The sequence below is a fragment of the Gorilla gorilla genome, chromosome 7, assembly GCF_029281585.2.
Source record: "Gorilla gorilla gorilla isolate KB3781 chromosome 7, NHGRI_mGorGor1-v2.1_pri, whole genome shotgun sequence".
Taxonomy (NCBI): Eukaryota; Metazoa; Chordata; class Mammalia; order Primates; family Hominidae; genus Gorilla; species Gorilla gorilla.
In genome coordinates, this window is record NC_073231.2 from 149,783,191 (window position 1) to 149,804,137 (window position 20,947).

The 20,947-nt window shown below is 66.7% G+C and overlaps 1 protein-coding gene across 35 annotated transcripts in view; it reads right to left on the reverse strand.

The window, feature by feature from the left end:
* PLEC (plectin) overlaps positions 1-20,947 on the reverse strand; it is a 61,017-nt gene that overhangs the window by 13,067 nt on the left and 27,003 nt on the right. For 5 of the 35 annotated variants that reach the window (XM_031013969.3, XM_031013968.3, XM_031013974.3 and 2 more), the window contains 26 exons: positions 10,099-10,160; positions 9,869-9,883; positions 9,619-9,708; positions 9,219-9,254; positions 8,633-8,710; positions 8,447-8,539; positions 7,298-7,464; positions 6,647-6,762; positions 6,460-6,566; positions 6,259-6,378; positions 6,084-6,179; positions 5,767-5,894; positions 5,447-5,540; positions 4,647-4,801; positions 4,243-4,561; positions 4,085-4,162; positions 3,850-4,011; positions 3,580-3,684; positions 3,387-3,482; positions 2,985-3,110; positions 1,948-2,100; positions 1,708-1,862; positions 1,500-1,626; positions 1,210-1,393; positions 978-1,135; positions 666-844 (listed from right to left, as the gene is read on the reverse strand). In XM_031013969.3, coding sequence (XP_030869829.3) covers positions 666-844; positions 978-1,135; positions 1,210-1,393; positions 1,500-1,626; positions 1,708-1,862; positions 1,948-2,100; positions 2,985-3,110; positions 3,387-3,482; positions 3,580-3,684; positions 3,850-4,011; positions 4,085-4,162; positions 4,243-4,561; positions 4,647-4,801; positions 5,447-5,540; positions 5,767-5,894; positions 6,084-6,179; positions 6,259-6,378; positions 6,460-6,566; positions 6,647-6,762; positions 7,298-7,464; positions 8,447-8,539; positions 8,633-8,710; positions 9,219-9,254; positions 9,619-9,708; positions 9,869-9,883; positions 10,099-10,160 — 3,199 coding nt within the window. Of the gene's footprint in view, positions 1-665; positions 845-977; positions 1,136-1,209; positions 1,394-1,499; positions 1,627-1,707; positions 1,863-1,947; positions 2,101-2,984; positions 3,111-3,386; positions 3,483-3,579; positions 3,685-3,849; positions 4,012-4,084; positions 4,163-4,242; positions 4,562-4,646; positions 4,802-5,446; positions 5,541-5,766; positions 5,895-6,083; positions 6,180-6,258; positions 6,379-6,459; positions 6,567-6,646; positions 6,763-7,297; positions 7,465-8,446; positions 8,540-8,632; positions 8,711-9,218; positions 9,255-9,618; positions 9,709-9,868; positions 9,884-10,098; positions 10,161-10,818; positions 11,385-13,878; positions 15,229-15,265; positions 15,519-16,134; positions 17,800-17,842; positions 18,172-20,947 lie in introns of those variants that run through there. The other 30 variants (XM_055348490.2, XM_063708944.1, XM_031013980.3 and 27 more) reach the window with 22 other exon arrangements.

The following is a 20,947-nucleotide window of genomic DNA, read 5'->3' on the forward strand; positions in this document are numbered from 1 at the left end:
AGAGGGGAGAGGGGGTGCGTCAGCCAGGAACGGCAGACCCCAAGGCCCCGAAACAGGAAGAGCCCACTGGCTGGATGACAGCGGCATCCTGGTGCCCACAGGGCCTGGAAGTGTAGTTCTTAGCCCTTGCAGCCCAAGACTGGGCGAAGGGGACACCGGGGTGGAAATGGCACCCTGCGGCAGCCAGTGGCGGCCCTATCACTGGGCTGGTTTTGTGAGGAGTAGATAGCGGGTGGACCTGTGGTTTGCAACACAGGAAGAGACTATGACATAACATATTGGGAATAAATGCCAGATGCCCTTAAGTCCAGGCCAGGAACAGGACAGACGAGAGGCAGCGTGCAGGATTCCTTACTGTGCCACTGAAAGTGCATCCACAGCCTCCCCACCTCACTCAGCAGCCGCTGCCCAGCTCCACTGTCTCTTCCCCACACCCGAATCTCATCACCAGGAAGTCCCCCGGCCGCCACTGTCGAAGCGTATCCAGCCCTGAACTCTTCTCACCACCTCTGTGGCCGCCACCCCAGCTGGGCCTCCCGCCTCCTGGCCAGATCTCTGAACAGCCCCCAACTCGTTCCCTCCTGCACCCTCCTGCAAGGTCACAGCCCTCACCCCAGCACCCCCCAGCTGACCCCAGCCCCTCGTCTGTGGCCAGGTGCACTCACTTCTCCAGGTAGATGGCAGACAGGCTGCGGACCTGCTCCAGCTTGCCCAGCGTCAGCTCCAGCTCCGAGCGCAGCGTGGGGGCCGCAGGCGATGGCTCTGGTAGGGCCAAGACCTTCTCGGCCTCGGCAGAGAGCCGGGCGACCCCCTTGCCCAGCCCCTCCACCTCTGCCTGTGCCTTCTGCAAAGACAGGGAGTGGGAACGCACTCATCACCCAGCGCAGCACACAGCGCCCCTTGAAGGCCAAAGGAGGGAGGGTGGGAGGAGGGATGGAGAGAGGGATGGGACTGGATAGGGTGGGGACTGCCCCTGCCTGCTGCTCGGTGATGCGCTGGGCACACTCCCGTGCCGGCTCTTTGTCCAGCGGCAGCCGCAGGCGGTGCACGGTGCGTGTCTCACAGGCCTCCAGCTGCAGCCGGATGTCTTTGAGCTCGGAGATGCAGCGCTGGCAGCGAGACTCTTCCTGTGCGCCTGGGGAACACATGCGGGTCACTCCACCGCCCACCTCGCACCAGCCCAACCGCCCCAGCCCTGCCGTGCCCTACCCTGCTCCAGGCTCTGCAGTAGCTGCTGGTAGTGGTGGCTGCAGGAGCCGTACTCGCGCTCGGCCATCAGCCGGTCCTCGGGTCCAAAGCCGCCCGCGTCCTGGCTGTCCCGCAGGAAGGCCTGGTAGTGCAGCTCCAGGCTGTGCAGGGCTTGGCGCTGCTCCTCTGGCTTCAGGGTGCGGAACTGGGGGAAACACGTGGGGCTGAGTGCCGGGCAAGGCGGCCGTGCCCTGCACAACGCCTCTCCCCTCCTCCCACCCAGAGAGCCTCCGGCTGGGGGGCAGGCGTACCGTGGCCAGGGACCAGGAACGGATGAGCTGCACGTCGCGGCGAAGGCTCTGCCAGGCCAGAAGGCTCTTCATGTCCACGTGCAACTGGTGCCACAGCGTGACCAGGGCCTGGTGCTGGGCCTCCAGCCTGGCAGGTCAGGGCTACAGTCAGCGTCACCAGCGCCCCACCCGCCGTCCACCCCCCACCTGCTGAGCCCCCGCCACCCACCTGGTGACAGCCTCCTGGGCCTCCTGGTTGGGCGGGGGCACCAGGAAGCACACGGAGGGCATGGCGGCCTCGCTGCCGGAGCTGCTGAGCACCTTCCAGTGGGACGGCTGTGCAGGGCCCACCAGCTGGCACTCGTCACCCTTGTGCACAGTCACCTGGGACGGGCAGAGTCGGTGAGGACATGGCCACACCCTGCCCTGCCTGGCCACGCCCCCCAGTGGACTCCCCGCCTGTGCTCACCTCCACCTGCTTATAGTCGCACACAGCCAGCAGGGGCAGGCGGCCCCGCATGGGGTGGGCTGGGTGGCGGGGCTTCAGCTGCACGATGGCCTTGGCCCGCTTGGCCAGGCCTGAGAGGTGCCCCTTGTACTCGTTCAGCTGTTCCTTCTCGTCCTGTGGGGGAGGGGCAGCATCCAGACAAGGGCCATGGAGACCCACAGGCCTGCCCCAGGCACCCCCAGACCCCGGGACCAGGCCTGTGGGGCCCTCCTGATGTTCCCGGGGTGGCAGCACTTGGAGGCAGGAGGTATAGCTGGGACAGGCCCCGGGGGTTGGCCCCAAGCAGACCCATGCGCCCTCGCTCCTTCCCAACCCAGACAGGGCACCCTCCTCTCACCCCAGCTCACCCACCATGTCCTCCCAGCTACGCTCTGGTCCCTACAATGCCCTCGCCCCTTGCCCCTCCCCTGCGGGCTGCAGAAGGTACTGCCTCCTCCCATCCCACCTCTCTGCGGGGGCCAGGCTGCAGGACAGCACACACCTGGGAGCTGCCGGCTCTCCCCCCGGCCCAGCCCTGCCGACCTCAGAGGCCATTCCAGTCTCCAGTCCCTCTTCCCTGTCACTCCCCACTGTGCACCCGCCCTCCTGGGTGATCCCACCCCTGCTCCCAGAGCACAAAGCCCAGCTCCACTCTGCCCACTCCAGATGTCAGGCCAAACAGCTGGTGCCCCTTCTATAGTACAAGGGCTGGCAGTGCTCCTTCTATAGCACAAGGGCTGGCGGTGCCCCTTCTATAGCACAAGGGCTGGCAGCAGCTGCTGACTTCAGGCTTCCACTCACTCTGTGGCTGCGGAGATGCGGGCGGCCCGGCTCGGACCGGCTGCCTCTCGGCTCCCCACATTCTGCCTCACTCCCCCCTCGGCTGACCTCTACACCTCCCATGGTGCCTCCCAACCCCTGCTGGCCCCTCCAGTTGCCCCCTAGTCTCCAGAGTACCCATGCAGCCCAGACTCCAGGCCAGCCCCTCCTGACACGCCCCTGCACACCCCCTCCCTCACCTGGGCATCCTGCAGCAGGTCCTCCAGCCGGGTGACGGTGGCGGAGCGATCACAGCTGTACTTCCTACGCAGTGCCTCCTGCAGCTTCTGCACCTGCCCCTCGGCCTCCCGCACATCTGAGAAGAACTGGGGCAGCGGGAGGGGTCACGCCAGGCTACCTGGGACCAGAGCCCCAGCCCACAGCTGTCCCAGGGCAGGTCCAAGACAGGGGCACCGAGGAAGGAGTGGCAAAGCCCCCAGGAGGCCTGGGGAGCACCCCTGTCCAAGGCCCCGGTCAGGCTGCAGGCAGCAGCTGGCAACGTCTGCAGACAGGAGGGCTCCTGATTGGAGCTGCCGAGGGGGTCCAGGGGCTCCTGCAAGGCTGCCGCTGAGCCACAGTGCGGAGGGGGCTCCGGTTCTCACCTGAAAGTAGGCAGCGTTCTCCTTCAGGTGTGCCTCGATACAGCAGCACAACTGTAGCATCCAGCTCCACTGCGTCTGCAGGGCCGCCTGGAAGGACTGCGGGGCAGCAGGTCCTGGTCAGACCCCGCCCCGCCCCGCCTGGGGACCCGGCACGGCCCCCCCCGCAGCCCTGCCCCTACCCAGGGAGCCCCACCTCCACCGTGGGCCGGGCCGGGTGGTCCTCCCGCAGCAGCCGGTCCCCAGCATTTTGGAGCTCCTTGATCTTCTTCTCCTTCAGCTCCAGCTCCCGCATCAGCGCCTGGCACCGGAGCAAAGGGTCTCAGGGGCGGCCGGCCACACCCGGCTCTGCCACGCTCCCGGCAAACTCGACCCAGGGCCCCCACTGGTCTCTGACCATAGGGGACGGCCAGGGCACAGCTGGGGAGGGGGCTGTGGGGTTCAGGGGAGCTGGGCCACCGCTCACCGAGTAGCTCTCCTTCTTGGCGGTCATGTTGGTGTTGCGGTCGCTCCAGTCGAAGCCCACCTCCTCCTCCTCCTTCTCATTCAGCCACATTAGCTCCTTAGTGGCAGCTGCCACAAAGCTGTGCAAGCTCTCCAGGGACCTGAGGCGGGCCTTGGAGGAGTTCTGTGGGCAGGAGGGTGCGTGTCAGCAGGCCACGGGCTACCCACCTCCCCCGGCTGGCCCTGCCCCCACTCACCAGCAGCTTGGCGTACTGCAGGTCCAGCCGACCCAGGCAGTCACGGTAGGCACCCCGGGTGGCGGGGGAGAGCTGGCCCTGCAACAGATGAGACGGTGAGGTCTGCAGTGGCTGGGCCCGGCCCACCCCCACACTGCCCATCGCTCAGCGCCACCCACCTCATCACTCCGTGCCCGCTCGATCTTGGCCCGGAATTCTTCGATGGACTGGTGCAGGCCTCGGTGGCTGCCCAGCTGTGCCTCCACGCTGGGCAGGTCCACACCCCACTCAGCGCCATCCACACGGTGCTGGTTCTCCTCCACCCAGGCCAGCAGGTCCTGCAGGTAGCGCAGAGTGGAGTCCTCCAGCTCGGGGCGCCTCTGCACACTCTGCAGAGTCACCTGGGTCACCTGGGTTGCAGGGGCCGCCACGCCTGCCTTCAGCCGTAGGTTGTACTCGGTGCGGATGGCTACCAGGCGCTCGTGCAGACGGTACACCCTGGGGCAGCAGAGGACTCAGGTAGGTGTTGGCAGGCCTGGGGCTGTGTGTACCTGGGCTTCAGGGAGGGCAGGACGGGGCCCACCTGCGGTACATCTGCTCGCCCTGCGGGTGCCGTCCATCCTTGAGGGTCTGCACGTCGTTGAACAGCAGCCGGATCATGCTATCCGCCTTGTCCAAGTCCCGTTCCACCTCCCCCGCCCGCTGTGGCACTTTGCCTGCGGCCAGCAGCCGGACATCCTGCAAGGTTGTTGTCATGACTCGGAGCACAGCTGATCCCCCTCTGACCTCACAGGGGCCCCGGCCAAGACGGCCACTCTCAGCCGCTTCCTCAGCCTCAGTGGGCCACTGCCTCCATCCCTGTCCTTCCCCTTCCCTCCCTGCCCACCTCACACATCTTCCTGCTGGTCTTCTGGGGGATTGGGACCAAGTCCAGAGTACTTTGCCCAGTCCAAGAACCGAGACCCCCATGACCATGTCTGTGGGGTCCTGGGCCTCATCCTCCATCACCCACCCCGGGTAACTCCTCCTGTAATGCCGCGTGGGCCCTGTCCTCCTGGGCAATCAGCAGTGGCTTGGGCCGTCCCCCAACCCCTCCCCTAACAGTAAACCGCTGTGGGGGAGGGGGCCTGGCGGGGGCAAGGCAGCCACCGTGGGTTCTGCCCCGTGGCCAGAAACCAACTCTGCCCAAAGCAGGCAGTGAGAGTTGGCTGCACACGAGGAGGGAGGAGCTCAGGCCTGGATTCCCCACCACGTGCCCCGCCCCTGCCCCTGCCCCTGCCCCAGGAGCCCAGGGGGACAGCCCCCTCCCGGCTTTAGGGCTGCAGGGTGGGGCAGGCTCCTCCGGCCTCCCTCCCGCCCACTGCCTGCCCCACACCCCCTCACCGACTGCAGCAGGGCGTCGGCCTGGTTCAGCTGCTCCTCACACAGCCCCGCCTCCATCTGCAGCTTGGTCACGATGCGTTGAAGACACTCCAGCCTGCAGTAGCAGCACAGGGAAGGGGCCGCGTTGGCCAAGTCCGGCACAGCCCTGGCCACAGACTGCAGCTCGCCTCCCGCTCCGGCCTCCCTGGCTGTGGCCCACCGTCCTAAGGCGAGCGGGAGCTCGGGTTCCCCCGCCGGGGGCGGGGCGGGGAGGGGGGTTTCCTCCCCAGGCAGTGACTCACCCTCGGGTGGTTCCCCTGCCACCACAGGGCCCCACCCACCTCTCAAACTCGCTGCGGAGCTGCTTCTCCCGTTCCAGGATGGCCACGTGCAGCTTGCCCCACTCTTTCTCCACGTCCAGCGGGTGGTAGCCAGGGGGCACCTTGAGCTGGCCTGCTTGCACCGCTCCCTGTAGACAGGGGCCACACTCAGGCCCTATAGGCAGGGGGCAGGGGGTGGGGCGCTGGGCCTTCAGACCCCAGCCCACCAGACCTGGGACAGCCCTGGTCCCAAAGGCAGGGCCAGGTCGGGCTCGGAAGAACCTTTCAGGCCTGGGGCGTTCCAGGACACCACCCACCCCTCCAGCGGTCCCACTCACCTCCAGGGATTGGTAGATACCCTTGGACCTGTTCTTGTCGGCCTCCTTGGCCGGTAGCTCCATCTCCTTAAACTTCAAGAACTGAGACCACAGGATCTGCCAGGGACGAGGGTGTCGGCAACCACGCCCGGCCCTCAGGGCAGGCCCAGGACCCCGCCCCCCACGGCAGGCCCACCTCAATCTCCTCGAAGCTGGAGGGGAACCTGCGTTCCTCAAAGGCGGCGGTGTGGTGTCGCATCCACTGAAGCAGCAGCAGCACCAGCTCCCGGTACTCCTGCCAGCGCAGCTGCAGCTCCTGCGGACAGGCACGGGCGGCTGTCAGGGGCCGTCGGGGCGTCCAGGCCCAAGCCCCCTGCCCTCCGGGCACCCCACTCACGTTGGCCCTCACCCCATCCTGCACGTCCGGCACGCGGGGCATGGCGTCATACAGCGACGAGACGTAGGTGATGATGGACTTCTCGTCGGGCTGAGGGACATCCACGTCTGCAGGGAAGGGCAGCTCAGCGGTGGCTCTGGGGCAGGCAGCAGGGGAAGGGACAGGGAGGAAGGCCAGGCAGACGTACCCTCAGGGTCCAGGAGCCGCGTCACTCCCAGGTCCCGCTCCGCCACAGAGAAGGCCTGGTCCAGGTTCTCCAGGTTGGTCTGCCGGTACACCTTGTTCATGTCGATGAGCATGGGCCTGGGACAAGCAGGTGGCTGGTCAGGTGGGTGGGACAAGACCAGCGGCCACACCACACAGGCACGGGTGCACAGGCCGGCTCCTCACACATCCCAGCAACCATGGGCCCCCCCACACTCACCCTGAAAGGTACACTGTCACACGGGCAGAGCTGAGAGCACCCTGCCAACCCCACACCCAGAAGCCCAGGGGCACAGCACAGAGGGCTGCGCAGAGCTGAGGGTGCCAGGCAGCTGGGGCTCCCCGCGGCCACCCTCCCCACCAGGCCCCTCCGGAGGCGTCCACAGAGGGCACATGCACCTGGCTGTGAGGACCAGCAGCCCACGGGCCCTGCAGTCTTGAGATCAAGTGGTGGTGCTTCTGAAGGGCACCAGGGTGGGGCTGGGCCCTGAACTCCACCACCCCGAGGCGGCCAGCTGGCACTCATCCCTGTTCCTCCTGCCCTCCTCCCTGCCCCAGCGTGTCTGAAGTTGCCTAGTGGAGGCACTGTGGGGGTGCCCCCAGCCCACAGCCCCCTGCCCAAGGGGCCATGTACTTGTGCCGGTGGATGATGGCATTGAAGAGGCGGCCGTCTCTCCAGCTGGAGGTGAAGTTGTCGCATCGCAGGCCCTGGTACCCCTCCACCATGCGCTGCGACCACAGCAGCAGCTTCTCCTTGGCCGTCATGTCCTCCGACTGCCCACTCACCTGGATATCTGAGATCTGCTCACAGCAGAGAGGAGGCCACAGCTCAGCCATGGCCACCAGGCCTGGTCTGTGCCCACAGCCACATGCACAGGGGCAGGGGTAGCTCAGCACCCAGGGGGAGTGCATGGGGCCACCAAGCCAGCCAGGGCAGCACCGGGCTCCAGGGCCCTTCCCTGTTGGGAAGCTGCTGGGACTGGCCATGCCTCGGGGCCACAAGTCCAGCCACTCCAGCCGGTGGCAGCTGCCACCAGGCAGCTCAGAACCCCCAACCCTCACTGCCACCACACAGCAGGTGCCCACTCGCCTAGCTGGGGAGGGCTAGGCTGCACCCTGCACCTCCCGGAGCTGGGATGGAGCAGAGTGGAAGGGCAGTGGGCATAAGAGGAACCCAAAAGTGTACCACTAAACCTGGCCCAGAACCCCCAGGCCTGGAAAAGGCTGGGGGTCGAGCTCCATCGATGGTTGCAGGCTGGCAGGTGGGGCCTCTGGCAGCCTGGCTTTACACTCAGTGGCATGCTCAGGCCAGGTTCTGCCCACCCACCCCTAGCTGCCTGTCGTCCTGCTAGCCTGTGTGACTCAGCTGCCGTGCCAGCACCAGGCTCTGCCTGCTCAGCTCTCAGATTTGTGGTTTCCTGTGCAGCCAGGACAAGCAGCGGGTGAGTCAGCCTGTGCTGCTGCAGAAGCCTCCCCAGGGCAGGCACCGGGGCCCACATTCCTCCACAGGGAGGCTCTGGGCCCTGCCCAGCCAGGGCCAGAGGGCACGGATAGGTGGCCTCAGAGAGAGGCCTGTACCCTCAGGCCACAGATCCAGTCCAGGGTTGCGGCTGGCAGGAAGGCACCCAGGTGCCACCGTACCTACGGCGCCAGTCACCTCCCAGGCCACGCCCTAGCCAGAAAGCGGATCAACCCGCCAGCCAAGGAGCCCAGGCTACCCTCTGGAAACTCCTGCGGCGGGGGGGGGGGGGGGGGGGGGGGGTCCTGGGGGCAGCCGTTCTACCTGGAAGTGCAGAATGATTGTCCAGATGAGGCCAAGGGTCAGCTTGGGGTTGCCGTCGGCGATGTCATCATTCCTGATGTTCACCAGCTTCACCTGTGAGCGAGGGGCTCTCGGTCACGGCCCACAGAGCGAGGCTGGCTTGGTGAGGGGTCTGGGTGGGGCCCAGGGCCTGGTAGGCAGCCTTACCTGGCGGTGCCGGAGGTAGTCCAGGGCAATCTGGACATTCTGCAGCTTGTGGAAACGCATCCTCCCCTTCTCCCGGGGCTGTGGGGAGGCACAGTCAGCACCCACAGTGCAGCTGCAGCTCCCAGGCCCCACCCTCAGCATGCCCCAAAGCGCCGCAGCAACTGAGCCAAGGGTCTTCCCCAGGGGGCAGCAGCCCCTCATCCCAGGTTCACCCTCCCCCGCAGGGAAAGGGAGGCCACCGGCCCAGCGGCCAGGCCAGGCCCATCAGGGCTCGGGAAGTCCAGCGACCCAGGCTGAGGGAAGGAAGGAAGGGGTGGGAGGAGACAATAGCCAGGAAGCCTCGTGTGGAGGGCAGTGGCACTAAAGGGGGGGGGTCCTCCTGCCTGGCGGTGGCAGCCACAGCAGCCACCGGTGGGTCCCAGGCCAGCTCTGGGCAGCACAGTGGACGGGCAGCTTGACACCCAACCACCTACCCGCCCAAGAGCCAGGCAGCGGTTGGCTGATGGGCAACCAGCCCCCAGAAAGCCGGGCTCCACGGTCTTGGGGAGCTCCCGTGCCGCTGCAGCCGGCAGGCACAGCCACTCACCAGGCGTGAGCTCCTGCTTACGTCCCGCTCCCTCGGCTGCCCGGCCAGAGCAGGGCAAAGGGTAAAGGGCAGAGATCAAGGTTCAGAGTCCAAGCAGCAGAGAAACCAAAGCAAAGCGGAGCATGAGGTTACTGTGTCCCGACGCGGAGGGCGGCAAGGCCCAGAGCAGCCGAGGTCCGAGGGTTGCGGCCACTCCCAGGCCAGGCCCTCGGCTGTGATGCCCAGCAGCCTGGGCGGGAGGTGCTGCCAGGGACGAGGCCAGGCTGCCCCCAGGGAGAAGGCAGGAGGGGTTGAGCTGGATTCCAAGTAGAGTGGGCGGCCGGAGGCCCCACGGAGGGAAGGCAGGCAGAGGCCTCCAGGTGGGGCAGGCGGGGCCCGGAGGGGGCAGGGGCACACGTACCAGGCTGTCCCCTGAGAGGACCTCCAGCAGGGAGATGAGGTTGTGGCCATCGCGGAGGTCTTCGTACAGGTCACTGATGTGCCTCTGGGCCTGTGGGGACAGCAGCGGCTGAGGTGGCCAGTCCCCCAGAGCCACCAATAGGCCCTGGGCGGCTGATCTACAGAGTGGCTGCTGGTCCCAGAGGGAAGGAGGCGGGGGCTGAGTCTCCCGGGAGCCCATGGAACACACCCTGCCCCGCGGAGGCACCTACCTCTGCCCGCCAGTGCTGCAAGGAGAGACCAGGAAAGACCAGAAGCAAGAGGAGGAAGAGAGAGGCAGGAGCAGGCGTAGGGAAGAAAGAGGACAGAAAATAACAGGTTTCAGAGATGAAAGGTGAGCACACAGGCAGCATGGGGACAGCCTTGGGCGGCAGGGGCCACCCTCCCTCAGCGCCTCCCACAGCCTCAGCCCCCGTGGCACGCACCAGCATGCGCCACCAACCTTGATGAGGTGCTTGTTGACCCACTTGGTGAAGGTTTTCTTCTGCACACGATCCCGCTCATCTGGGGGAGACAAGACCAGCTTACCTGGGGCCTGGGAGAAGCCCCGGGGGCCCTCAGGTGACCACCGTGCAGACACAGCAGCCTGGCTGGCCAGGTCCTGCCTGGGGAGCCCCAAAGCCTCCCTCAGATCACACACTGAGACCCAGGCGCCCTCACCCGCAGCCCAGCCACACAGCAGAGACCCAGGTGCCAGGGGCCCAGGCGCCACCAGGTGCAGCCACCCCACCCCGGACTCTTCCCCCGAGGAAATGGGAGGGTCCTGGGCCGCACCCTGAGCCCAGGGCACACAAGTCCCGTCCTGCACTCCCACCCCCGCCTCTACAGACTGAGACCCAAGCAGGGGTGTGGCAGAGCCAGGGCCCGGGCCCGCTGGGGTGTTGGAAGGGAAGCCGCGTGTGCTGCTGACAGGGCAGCGAACCTTCCCCAGAGCGCAGAGTTCCTCGCCCTTCCAGGCCCGACACCCGACGCTCGGAGGCCCCCGTCAGCCTTGCGGGCGCCTGGCGGCCCACTCCGTGTTGGGTGGGGATGGCTGGCTCCCGACCCCCATCTCCAAGACCAGCCCCCCAGCGGTGCCAAGGCTTTCCTGCCACAGGAAGTGGGCCTTCCTCCTGCAGGGGCCCGCCCTGCCTGGCGGGGGTGCCCGAGGGGAACCTGCTACCTTTCTTGCCCTCAGAGGCCCTGAGCACAGCCAGGTACAGGTTGTCCTCCGAGCTGGTTCTCTTTCGGCCCAGGCCCTCGGGCTGCGGCACGCGGAGCTGGTGCTGAGACATGCTGCCCCCACACCTTCGTCGCCCGGACCCTCAGCCTCAGGCACGGTGCTCTGGGCAGCCCCGTGTGGCACACACACAGCTGAAGGCTGGCGGCCCCACGAGACGCTCACTCGGCACAGGCTCAGCTCGGAGCCCCAGTCAGTGTGGCCACTCCCTGCCTGCTGTACTCCCTGGCGAGGCCGGCCCGCCCCCGAGGCCCCACCCTGCCCAGGCCGCCGCCGCCAGGGAGGGGAGTGTCCCGGCGGGAAGGAGCAAGCAGCCCCCTCCCCCACAGACACGCCCTCGGCCCGCCAGAAACAGGAAACCGGGGTTTCCTCACCCATCCTGACCACTGCAGCCCCCTAGGGGGACCTGGGGACACAGGGGGAGCTGGCACTTCACTGCACACCAAATGGTGCCAGGACCACAAAGGAACACAGGCCATCCCCACAGCCACCCAGAAGGACCCCCCAACAGACTGAAGGGCTCCCCCCACGGGAGGGGCTCTGAGGCCACGCCTCTCTTTGGAGCTCCCTCCAGGCCTGGGCCAGGCCCTGCTTCAGCCTCTGCCCACCCACCCTGCCAGGGCGGACTCAAGAAGCTGCTGATACCTGGCGAGGGGAGGGGACCTGCTGCCTGTCAGCTCTTGCAGCCCCCCAGTCACACCTCTTCACAGACCTGCATGAAGCGGGGGGCACACCCTGCCCCATGGTGCCTGCCCTGCCCCAGGGCAGGCCAGGCTCCTGCTCTGGGGCCAGTGGGGTCCCACCCCAGGCCTGGCCCCCCCCAAGCTGCCCACCTGGCACATCCTGGAGCAGTGCCCACCTGCGGAGCCCACCCTGGCCCAGGCAGACACCTCAGGTCGGAGGCGCGTAGCTGAGGGCTGACTCACGGAGGCCGGGCCTCATGGGGGAATGGAGCATCGGGAAGCCCCAGGAGGGGCCTCGCCAGTGAGTCAGGGATGGGGAGGGGGCCCAAGCCTGTGACTCACAGAGGGGAAGCCACACCTGAGGCAGGACCTGGGCGACCCCAGGGGTGGGGGGTGCTGTTTGCAGCTGGGTGGGGCTCAAGGGAAGCAGTCTCATGCTGTAAAGGGCAAAGGGCAAAGGGCCTGCGCTGGTTGGGGCCTCCGGCTCCCTGGGGTCCGGGGCGGAACTGCCTCTGGCCAGCTTCTGGGCCTGCCCAGCCCACCCGACCACCATAGGAAAGAATGCGCTGCCCCAACCACAAGAATGTTCCAGCCGCACATCAGGCAGATTCGGTCCAGCTGGGAGCTGCACTCGGCCTCGGTTCTGGGAAGAGCTCACCCCACCTCATTCCTACTGCCCCTGAGGCCGTGAGGGGGCGCCAGAACCCTCACAATGGGGGGTGCCCAAACCCCTCAGAGGTGGGGAAGCCCCCACTCCACGCCAAGGGGCACAGCCAGCCCCTAGGGCTCTGCCACGTCGTACACGCCGCCCCACGAAGACACCCCTTGGTCTCCATGCATGGACTCCGAGCCTGGCATGAGATTCAGGGTGACCCTCTTGCTCTGCCTGTCCGGCCCAGCAGCCCCCAGAACCTCAGGAGTCACCAGAAGCCCCCAAATCAAAATCTGACCCCGCACTGGTCAGCACCTCCAGTCTTGTGCCCAAGGGCACCCCGGACCCCACACCTCTGCCGCCCCTCCCTGGGTCCAAAGCCTCTGGAAACACTGTCGCCTCTTCAGAAGCCCTGGGCCAGCAGCTATCCTGAGGCCAAGCCCCGCGCCTGCTGGGTATGGGCTCTGGGGGCCCGGCCGTGACCAGGTGGCTCCTGCCTGCAGGAACGGGGCTGCCACTCTGCTGAGGCACACAGTGTGAGATCCCGGAACAGCCAGGGAGGTGGGCACAGGGAGTCCAGGACAGCTGGAAACTGGGAGCCGGGGCCAAGGTCCAGGACCCACGTGGACCCCACCCCAGCCAGGCCCCTGTTCCAGCCTTCTCCCTGCCACTAACAGGCCTCCAAAGATGCCGCCCTGGGCCGGGCCAGGGTCAGGAATGGGGCAGGGGCTCAGGGAAGGGAAGGGGCACGGTGGGGACTCCAGACATGGACTCGGGCAAGGCTGGGACCGGGTGAGGAGAAGGGCTGGGGCGGGGCGGGGCAGGGCTGGGACCAGGTGGGCTGGGGGCTCAGTCAGGGGCCTCCACCTCCCAAGCCTGGCTGGAGCTCCCCTTCCCCACTTCCTGCCTCTGGGTGCCTCTTTGCTCTGAGCTCTTCCCTTCTCATCACCTCCCCTCCCTCCCAGCCCCGCCTGCCCCGCCCCATCCATCCTATTCTGACCCTAAAACCAACAGACACACCCGCCCCACCCAGCCAGGCTACACCCACCCGCTACAGCTGCAGCTCAGCTGGCTCTCCCACCTGGGACGTACCCAGAACACCCCCAGCTCAGGTGCCTCTGCACACCTGCCTGACACCTGTGCTGTCCAGGGCAGCTGACCCTCGGCCGCCAGCCCAGGGTCCCTCACGACAGGCACTGCCGTGGCCCTCTGAGGAGTATCGCCCCCGTTTTACAGGTGTGGACCCTATGGCTGAGGTCCTGCAGCTAGTGGAGACGGTCCTAGGATGGAAACCCCAAGACTGGGAAGGGAATCCCACTGGCCCAGGACTGCAGCAAGTCCACAGGAGGCCTGGAGCCCCGCCTTCAGCACCTCCTCCCTCCCCCGTGTCCTGGAAACCCAGGCCAAAGCCCAGGCTGACGTGGAGCAGCCGGGGGTGGGCCAGCCCCGCCCCCTCCAGCCCCTTCTCTAGAGACAAACAAATGGGGGTAGGGGAACATCACCCCGCCTTCCTCCCCAGGTGTTTCCGGAGCTCGGGGACAAGGCTGCACCAGGCCAAGGCGCCACCCCCATCCCAGCCCGGGCGGCGGTTCCCAGCAGAGACCCAGCCCCACTAGGTGAGAGCGACGGTGGCCCCTTCTGTGCCACCGGCCACGCCACCGCACCCACCTACGCAGCACAGCTGCTGGTAGAGGTAGCCCCTGCGGGCCCGCTCGCAGCCCCCGTCCAGCCAGCACGGCCGCTCCAGCAAGACCTCCCTCGGCGAGGCAAAGGTGCCCCCCGCCCCCGACATGCTGGCCACGGCCGGAGCCCCGGTTCGGCCCACGGACAGTGCAGGGAGCTGGACCGCGGCTGCGCCTCTGCTTCCAGCCCACGCTGCGAGGCTGCCGGCTTTGCTCTCCACCTCTTCCACCTCCCCCCCACAATCCGCCCACTGCGGGAGCGAGGCCCAGACCCAAAGAACCTGCCCCTGGCGCGCAGCCCCGCCCAGCGCAGCCAGGAAGCCGCGCCCCAACCCACGGGCCGGGCTGGGAGGCTGCCCTGGGACTGAAGCGGCATGGGAGGGGGCCTCCCAGCAGGATGTGCGGTGGGGACTGCAGGGCCCAGGGAGGAAGGCAGGGCATGGGGCCAGGTGGTGGGCAGACAACGCTGGAGGCAGAACCGAGGAGCTGAGCCGCATCTGGCACCACCAGGGAGGAGAGGCATCCTGTGAGCCAGGACCGTGGCCGAAGGGGGCAATTGTGGGCTGAGGTGGGGAGGCAGGGACAGTGTCTGGTCCCCAGCCAAAAACATGGATGGGGAAGAAGCCCTCAGCCCAAGTCCCATCCTGGCAGCTGAGTCCCCGGCAGCTCCGGGCGTCCCCAGCGCCACGCCTAGAAGCCCCATCTTGACTCATCTCAAGTCCGGGAATCCAGCAGAGGAGCTGAGCCAGGCAGCGCCCTCACTGCAGGAGAGGTCTGGCCAGCCAGGTCCCCGATAGGCAGTCCCTCTGGCCAGAAGCCCATGCTTGAGGCTGCCCAATCCCCAGGGCCCCGCCCCATCCTGTGCTGGGCACGGTTGCCACCTGGGACCACAGCCCAGGAGCTGGTGACTTTGAGCAGGGAGGGCAGGGCACAGCCTGGCTGCCCCCACCCCCTGTGCGGCCCGAGGGCATGAGGGCACCTGCCTCACCTGCGTGTGGCTCCACCCCCTGCTGTGTGTGCCAGGAGCCACCTCCACCTCAGTGCTGGCCGGACAGGCACCTGCCCACTTGTCCCTGCCACGGCGGCTGCCACAGGCCTCCCTTCGTGTGGGGGACGCTCCTGCCCTGCTGGCCTCCGCTTCCACCCACCTGTCCCGCACAGGCTGCAGGCTGAGGGCCACTGCAGAGCCCGCCCCGCCCTGGGACTGCAGCAGGGTCAGGGTCTACACTGCAGGGTGGGGTGGGGGGGCAACACTGCTTTCACTGACATTCAGCTTGGAAACAGGAAGGGGAGGGCGCAGGGAATGAAGGGGCGGGAGGCAGGCGGCCCCTCTGCCCCGCCCCGAGTCCCTGGCAGCCACCAGCGGGGCTTACCTTGCTCGTCCTGCGCCCACCGACGTCCCCTGCGCCAGTGCCACACAGCGGCCAGGGTGACAACGTGACCCACAACAACCAAGGAGGGAAACAGGCTGCCCGAGGGCTCCATAGCCGCCACACGGAGCCGCCAGGGCTGCCCTTCCTGTGCTGGGAACCACCTGCTCCAGGCTAGACAGCCCCCTCCCTGCGTGCAGGGCGAGCGAGGGGGAGCGCCGGGACCGGAGCCTGCCCTGCCCGCAGGACCGCCCCATACGCGGCGGCAGCCCCACAACAGCTCCCGCCCGCCTCCTCTCCTCCTCCCTCCGCCGGTCCGGCCCTCGGCCCCTCCCCACCCTCGTTCCCCACCCGGCCGGCTCAGCTGTCCCTGCGCAGAGCTACTGACGCTCAAGGTTAGTTGGCCTTAACCCCTGCGTCCCCGCGGCCACACCCGCCGGGAGGAGGGGCCAGCCGCACGCCTGGCCAAGCCGAAGCCCCCCAGCACTGCCCGTGGCCTCGGCACACACCCTCCCTCCCTCCCAGGCTCCCCCTGCTGTCCCCACCAGAAGAGGGGCCTGAGCAGCCCACTCTGCCTCCAAGGCTGCCCTCTGGGGACAGCTGGCAGGCATGGAGTGATGCCAGAGCCCCCACCCCAAGCCTGCAGCTGATCCCACCGCACTCCTTCAACTTCGCCCTCCTCACCAGCCCCAACACCCCAAAAGTGAGACTGCAGACCAGGGCTGAGGGGGTCTGGCTGAGGGCACATGAGGCAGGCTGTGTGCAGGGCGAGGGACAGAGCCCCTGGCCTCCAGCCTCAGCCCCAGCCCTCTGGCCCCTGTCCCCAGCAAGGGGCCAGGATTTCACAAGGCTTTCAAGGGCTGCCCACCTACCGGGCACGATCTTCATCGGGGACGGTGGCAGGAGCCCACGGGGCAGACGGAGCGGGCCAGGGGTGTGGGAGGTCACAGGCCCCTCGGAGGAGGCACAAGCCACTGGCGGCAGCGTCGGGTGGGAGGAGGGCACCGCCGTGCTGCTGTCAGCAGCAGCTTGTGGGGGAGGGGAGCAGTGGGCAGGGGCCCAGGGGATATAAATATCCGAGGAGGGCGCGCGAGGACCGTCACCACCCAGACTTGGAACATGACGTGGTGCAAGGGCACCCAGGCCCCGCTGCAGTCAGGTCTGGCTGGACGCTGCCACCCGACACCTCGGTCCCCCAGCTCCCACAGGGGGTTCTAATATAATAGAGCAGGGCGCGGGAGGTGCGGGCTCACGTCCCTGCAGGGGGCGGTGCAGTCCCCACCCACCTGCCCTGCCCACCCAGGGGGTGCTCTTGGAAAGGCCACAGGGGCCAAGAGAAGAGGCCGCCCATTCTCCCAGAGGGCCCTGCGCAGGTCACTCAACACAGCACCTGGCCCCACCGGTGGCCGGGACAGCCACCCCAAGGTCACGCGCGGGCCAGAGACCCAGGCAGCCCGAAACCAGGGCTCAGGCCTGCGCCTGCCCCACAGCACAGCCTCTCCTGGGGTCCCAGGGATCTGGGATGGAGACGCCTCTCCTGGGCCACGGCAGGAGACTGGCCGGGCTCCACCCAGGAGTCCCGAAGCCCTGCTCTGTGGAAGGCCTGGGTCAGAGAGCCGGGCCACAGGCAGGCCCACAGCATATCCTATGCAGATCAGATCCCAATGCAGCCGGGGAAACAGGACGTGGGACACGCACAGTCCTGCTCCTCTCCCTGGGACCCCTGTCTGCTGGGTGCACCCCTCAGGCCCAGGAGAACTCACGTTGACGGTATACCCCATTCCACAGCGTCACTCCTGGCACCACATGGAACCCTCAGCAAACCCCATGAAGTCCTATACCACGAACGCCTCATACAGACCAGGAGCCTGAGGCGCCGCCTGCTGTCCCGCACGCTGCCATCTGAGCCCAGGTGGCCTCCAGTGTAGTTACCTCAGCCCACAGCAAGGCACAGTGAACCAGCCTGGCCCCGGGCCACTGGGCAGGCCACCCCGGTCCATGCTGGGAAGCCCGCGGACAACAAGAGGGCCGGGCCCACCCCAGCCTCCTGCTCTCCAGCCCCACACCTCAAAAACGTGCGGCCGAGGGAAATGCCTGCAGTGGCCCACTCTGGGCGGCCAGGGGTTGGGCGGGCCCAGGCAGCCCTGAGGGTCAGGGATACCCAGGCATGCCAGAGAGGGCCCAACTCCCAGCTGAGCCCAGGACAGCATCTGGCCAGCAGTGGGCAGGGGCCGACAGGCCGGACGTTTCAGCCCACTCCCCGCCACGTGCTGGGGAAGCCTCAGAGGAGCCTGACTCAATGGCCTGGGTGAGAACCAGCTCCTGGCGGGAGGAGTGCCCCAGGCTGGCAGCGGGCAGTTCTTCTACCACTCCACGGAGGTCCGGACAGGCCTGTGCTTCCGGGACGCACATCACACACACCCCTGGGGCAGCTCCGAGAGGGGGCTGTGCCTATCCCTGCATCCCAGATTCTGGCGTCTGACGGCACAGAACGGTGGACAATGGGAAGAGACAGGTCTGCCAGAGGCGGCCCCGGCCCCCTCCTCTGCCTCCCACAGCCCCCAGCTCTGCCTGCCCTACCTTGGCCCAGCTGAATCAGCTCCTCCATGCTGTACCTGTCCATGGCTGCCGCACAGGCCAGGCTGCTCCGAGAGCCGGCAGGGAGGAAGGCGAGGCAGGAAGGAGGGAAGGGGTGGGAGGCAGAGGGAGGGCCCACTCATGTCCTGGTAGCAGCGGCTCCTCCTCGCAGCCACCCCTTAGTCAGTAAGCAGAGCTGAAGCCCAGCCGACTGACGAGTCAGACCAGCCCAGCAGACCTGCCTGGGGGTGCAGGGGACTGGCCTGCCTGCAATCCCAGAGAGCCCTCTGGCCCCAGCCCATGGGTCTTCCCTACTGTTCCTGCCCTGCCCAGCAGACCCCCCTGCCCAGCAGACCCCACCCTATAGCCTCCCCTTCCCGCTGCAGGCCCCACCAGCCCAGCCCTGCCCTCCCACCCTCCCACCCACATTCCAGGCATCCATGTGCCCAGCGGTATTTCATGAGCCAGGCGGAAGCAGAGCCCCAAACTGCCCACCACACCCCACTCCTTGAGACTCACATTCCTCAGCCCCAAAGGTGGTCTCTTCCTCCACCTGAGTCCTCCCCAACCAGCACAGCCCCAGGCATCTGTCCAGGGGCAATGGTGACACCTGCCTCCCCTCTCCATACCTCTCCACCCAGGTGCTTGCTGACCAGTGAAGTGCAAATCAAATCCCATCGTAACTACCCCTTAGAAGCCTGCCGGCGATCTACAGAAATCCGGCAAATGGGTGACTCGGCCAAGCCAGTGATCCCTGTGGAAAGCTGGCGGGGCCATAGTCCCTCCACCTAGGGCACCCTGTGGCTGGGAAGAAGGGCAAGGCAGCCAGGCCACCTCCAGGCTCCCTCCTTGACGCAGGGCCACAGAGAGTCAAGGGGGGAGGTCGAGGCACAGGCGTGTCCTCTGTGTAGAGGGGAAGTCATGGCGGCTACCCGACCCCTGCCCTTTGCAGTGGGAAGCGGCTCTAGGTACTGTGCGTGTACAGAGCTCACCGTGGTGGCGGCTACCTGGCCCCTGCCCGTTGCTGGTGCATGGACAGCGCTCAGCTGGCGTCTCCTCCACACAATCCTCGGTTCCTTCAGAATTCTGAGCCAGGCAAAGCATCGCTATTTGCAATGTAAATTAGGGCTGGGCGGTAGCTATAATCCCAGCACTTTGGGAGGCTGAGGCAGGCGGATCACCTGAGGTCAGGAGTTCGAGACCAGCCTGGCTAACATGACGAAACCCCGTCTCTACTAAAAAAAAAAAAACAAAAATTAGCCAGGCATGGTGGCTCATGCCTGTATTCCCAGCTACTCAGGAGGCTGAGACAGGAGAATCGCTTCAACCCAGGAGGCGGAGGTTGCAGTGAGCCAAGACTGTGCTATTGCACTCCAGCCTGGGCAACAGAGCGGGACTCCATCTCAAAACAATAAATAAAATAAAAATGAAACGTAAATGAAACTCACATATAAAAACACATTCCTACAGCTTCCCACCACACCAAGCAACCGAAACTCTCTGCCACAGGCCCAGGGCCTTCCCATGGGTCCTCTCCCTCTGGCCTTCCGGCCTCCCTCTGTCCCTCTCTCTGGGCTGCTCCTGGCAGGGCAGGCACCTCCTCAGAGCCCTCCCTGATTGCTTCTGAAGCCACCTTCCCATCACGCTCTCCTCACCCAGTTCACCCCACATATCTGGAGCCCCCTGGGGCAGGGGCTCCATCTGGGTCTGGCCCTGGCCTGTGCATGGCTAAACAAGCAGGTGGACGGATGGCTTCCCACACAGATGTGTTGCTGGCAGGCCCCCATGGGCCCCACCCAGGGACAAGCAGACCACCAGGGCACAGGGAGGGCAGGGGCCTCACCGCAGGGGTACAGCTGGTGCTCTCTAGCCAGGGCTGGGTGGAGAGGGGCAGCCCATCAAACAGGGCCATCCTGAACCAGCACAGTTGGCCCACGAGCTCTGACCTTGCCCTTCTGCCAACCCACGGAGCGGCTGTGCAGTGGGGAAGGGCAGGGCAGCTCACTGCTTGGTCACTTAAAAACTCCAAGAAGTGCCTGGTCTCAGGTATCATCAGAACTGCCCCGGGCTGTATGCAGGGCCATCCGGACCGCTGTCACTGCCTGAGGCCCAGCCCTGGCCCTCTGCCACACCCCACATCCGAGCCTCCTCCTTCCCCTAGCTTCCCATCCCAAGCTCAGCCTGTGAGGTCCAGGGGAGAGAGGGGTTTGAGCCTGCTGGCCCTGACTCATCCCGGAGCTCTGGCTCGCTTCCTGTTGGAAACTCTGAGCTGCTGCTGGCGGCTGTGGCTTTGGGGGGACTGAGTCACCTCCATCGGGGAGGGGTGCCCTCCGCTCTGCCTGCTGCAGCCACACCCAGCACACCCCCCTCTTGGCCTTGCCGCCAGCTGCCCGCCCTGCAGGCCCAGCCCAGCCACGGACAAGGAAGGAGAAAAAGGAGGGGAGGGACTCCCAGTCACCACAGCTAGGAGTTGAGCATGGGGAAGCTGGGCTGCCAAATGACCGGGGAGTGGGTGGGCAGGGGTGCCGGGTGGGAGAGGCCAGCAGGAAGGCCACATGGGCCGGGGCCTGGACTACATGCCTGGCCAAGCAGTCTTTGTCTCATGCCTCCTGTCGGGAGACATGTCGTCCATTTAGAGAGGAGCTGGAGAGGCCACACAACCTGTCCAAAGCCGCAGAGAGAGCCAGGAGGGGAGGCCAGCCTCCACCCCACAGCCTCACTGACCCTCCCAGATGGGCCCAAGGCAAGCCCCTAACAAGTCCAACTCACCCCAGGCCAGCCAGCACCAGGGCTCCACCCAGCATCCCACACAGGCAGCTGCGCCCCAAACTTGGGCCTCCCCTGGGCCCCCTCCCCCACACCCTGGCAAATCCTGCCCACCCTGAGAGCCCCACCCCAGGCCCCCTTCTTCAGCCTGAGAGAGCAAGCTGCTCCCAGGTGCCAGCCCCAAAGAGGGAGGTGGGGCCAGGTGCTGGGGGACCGGGCCATCCGGAGCCAGCACAGAGGGCAGAGTGCTCCACAGTGTGTGTGTGAGCCTCAGGCTGCAGGGGACACATCTGCCCACCTGGGTCCTGCCGGCACAGGTGCTTGTGGACAGAGGGAGGCCAC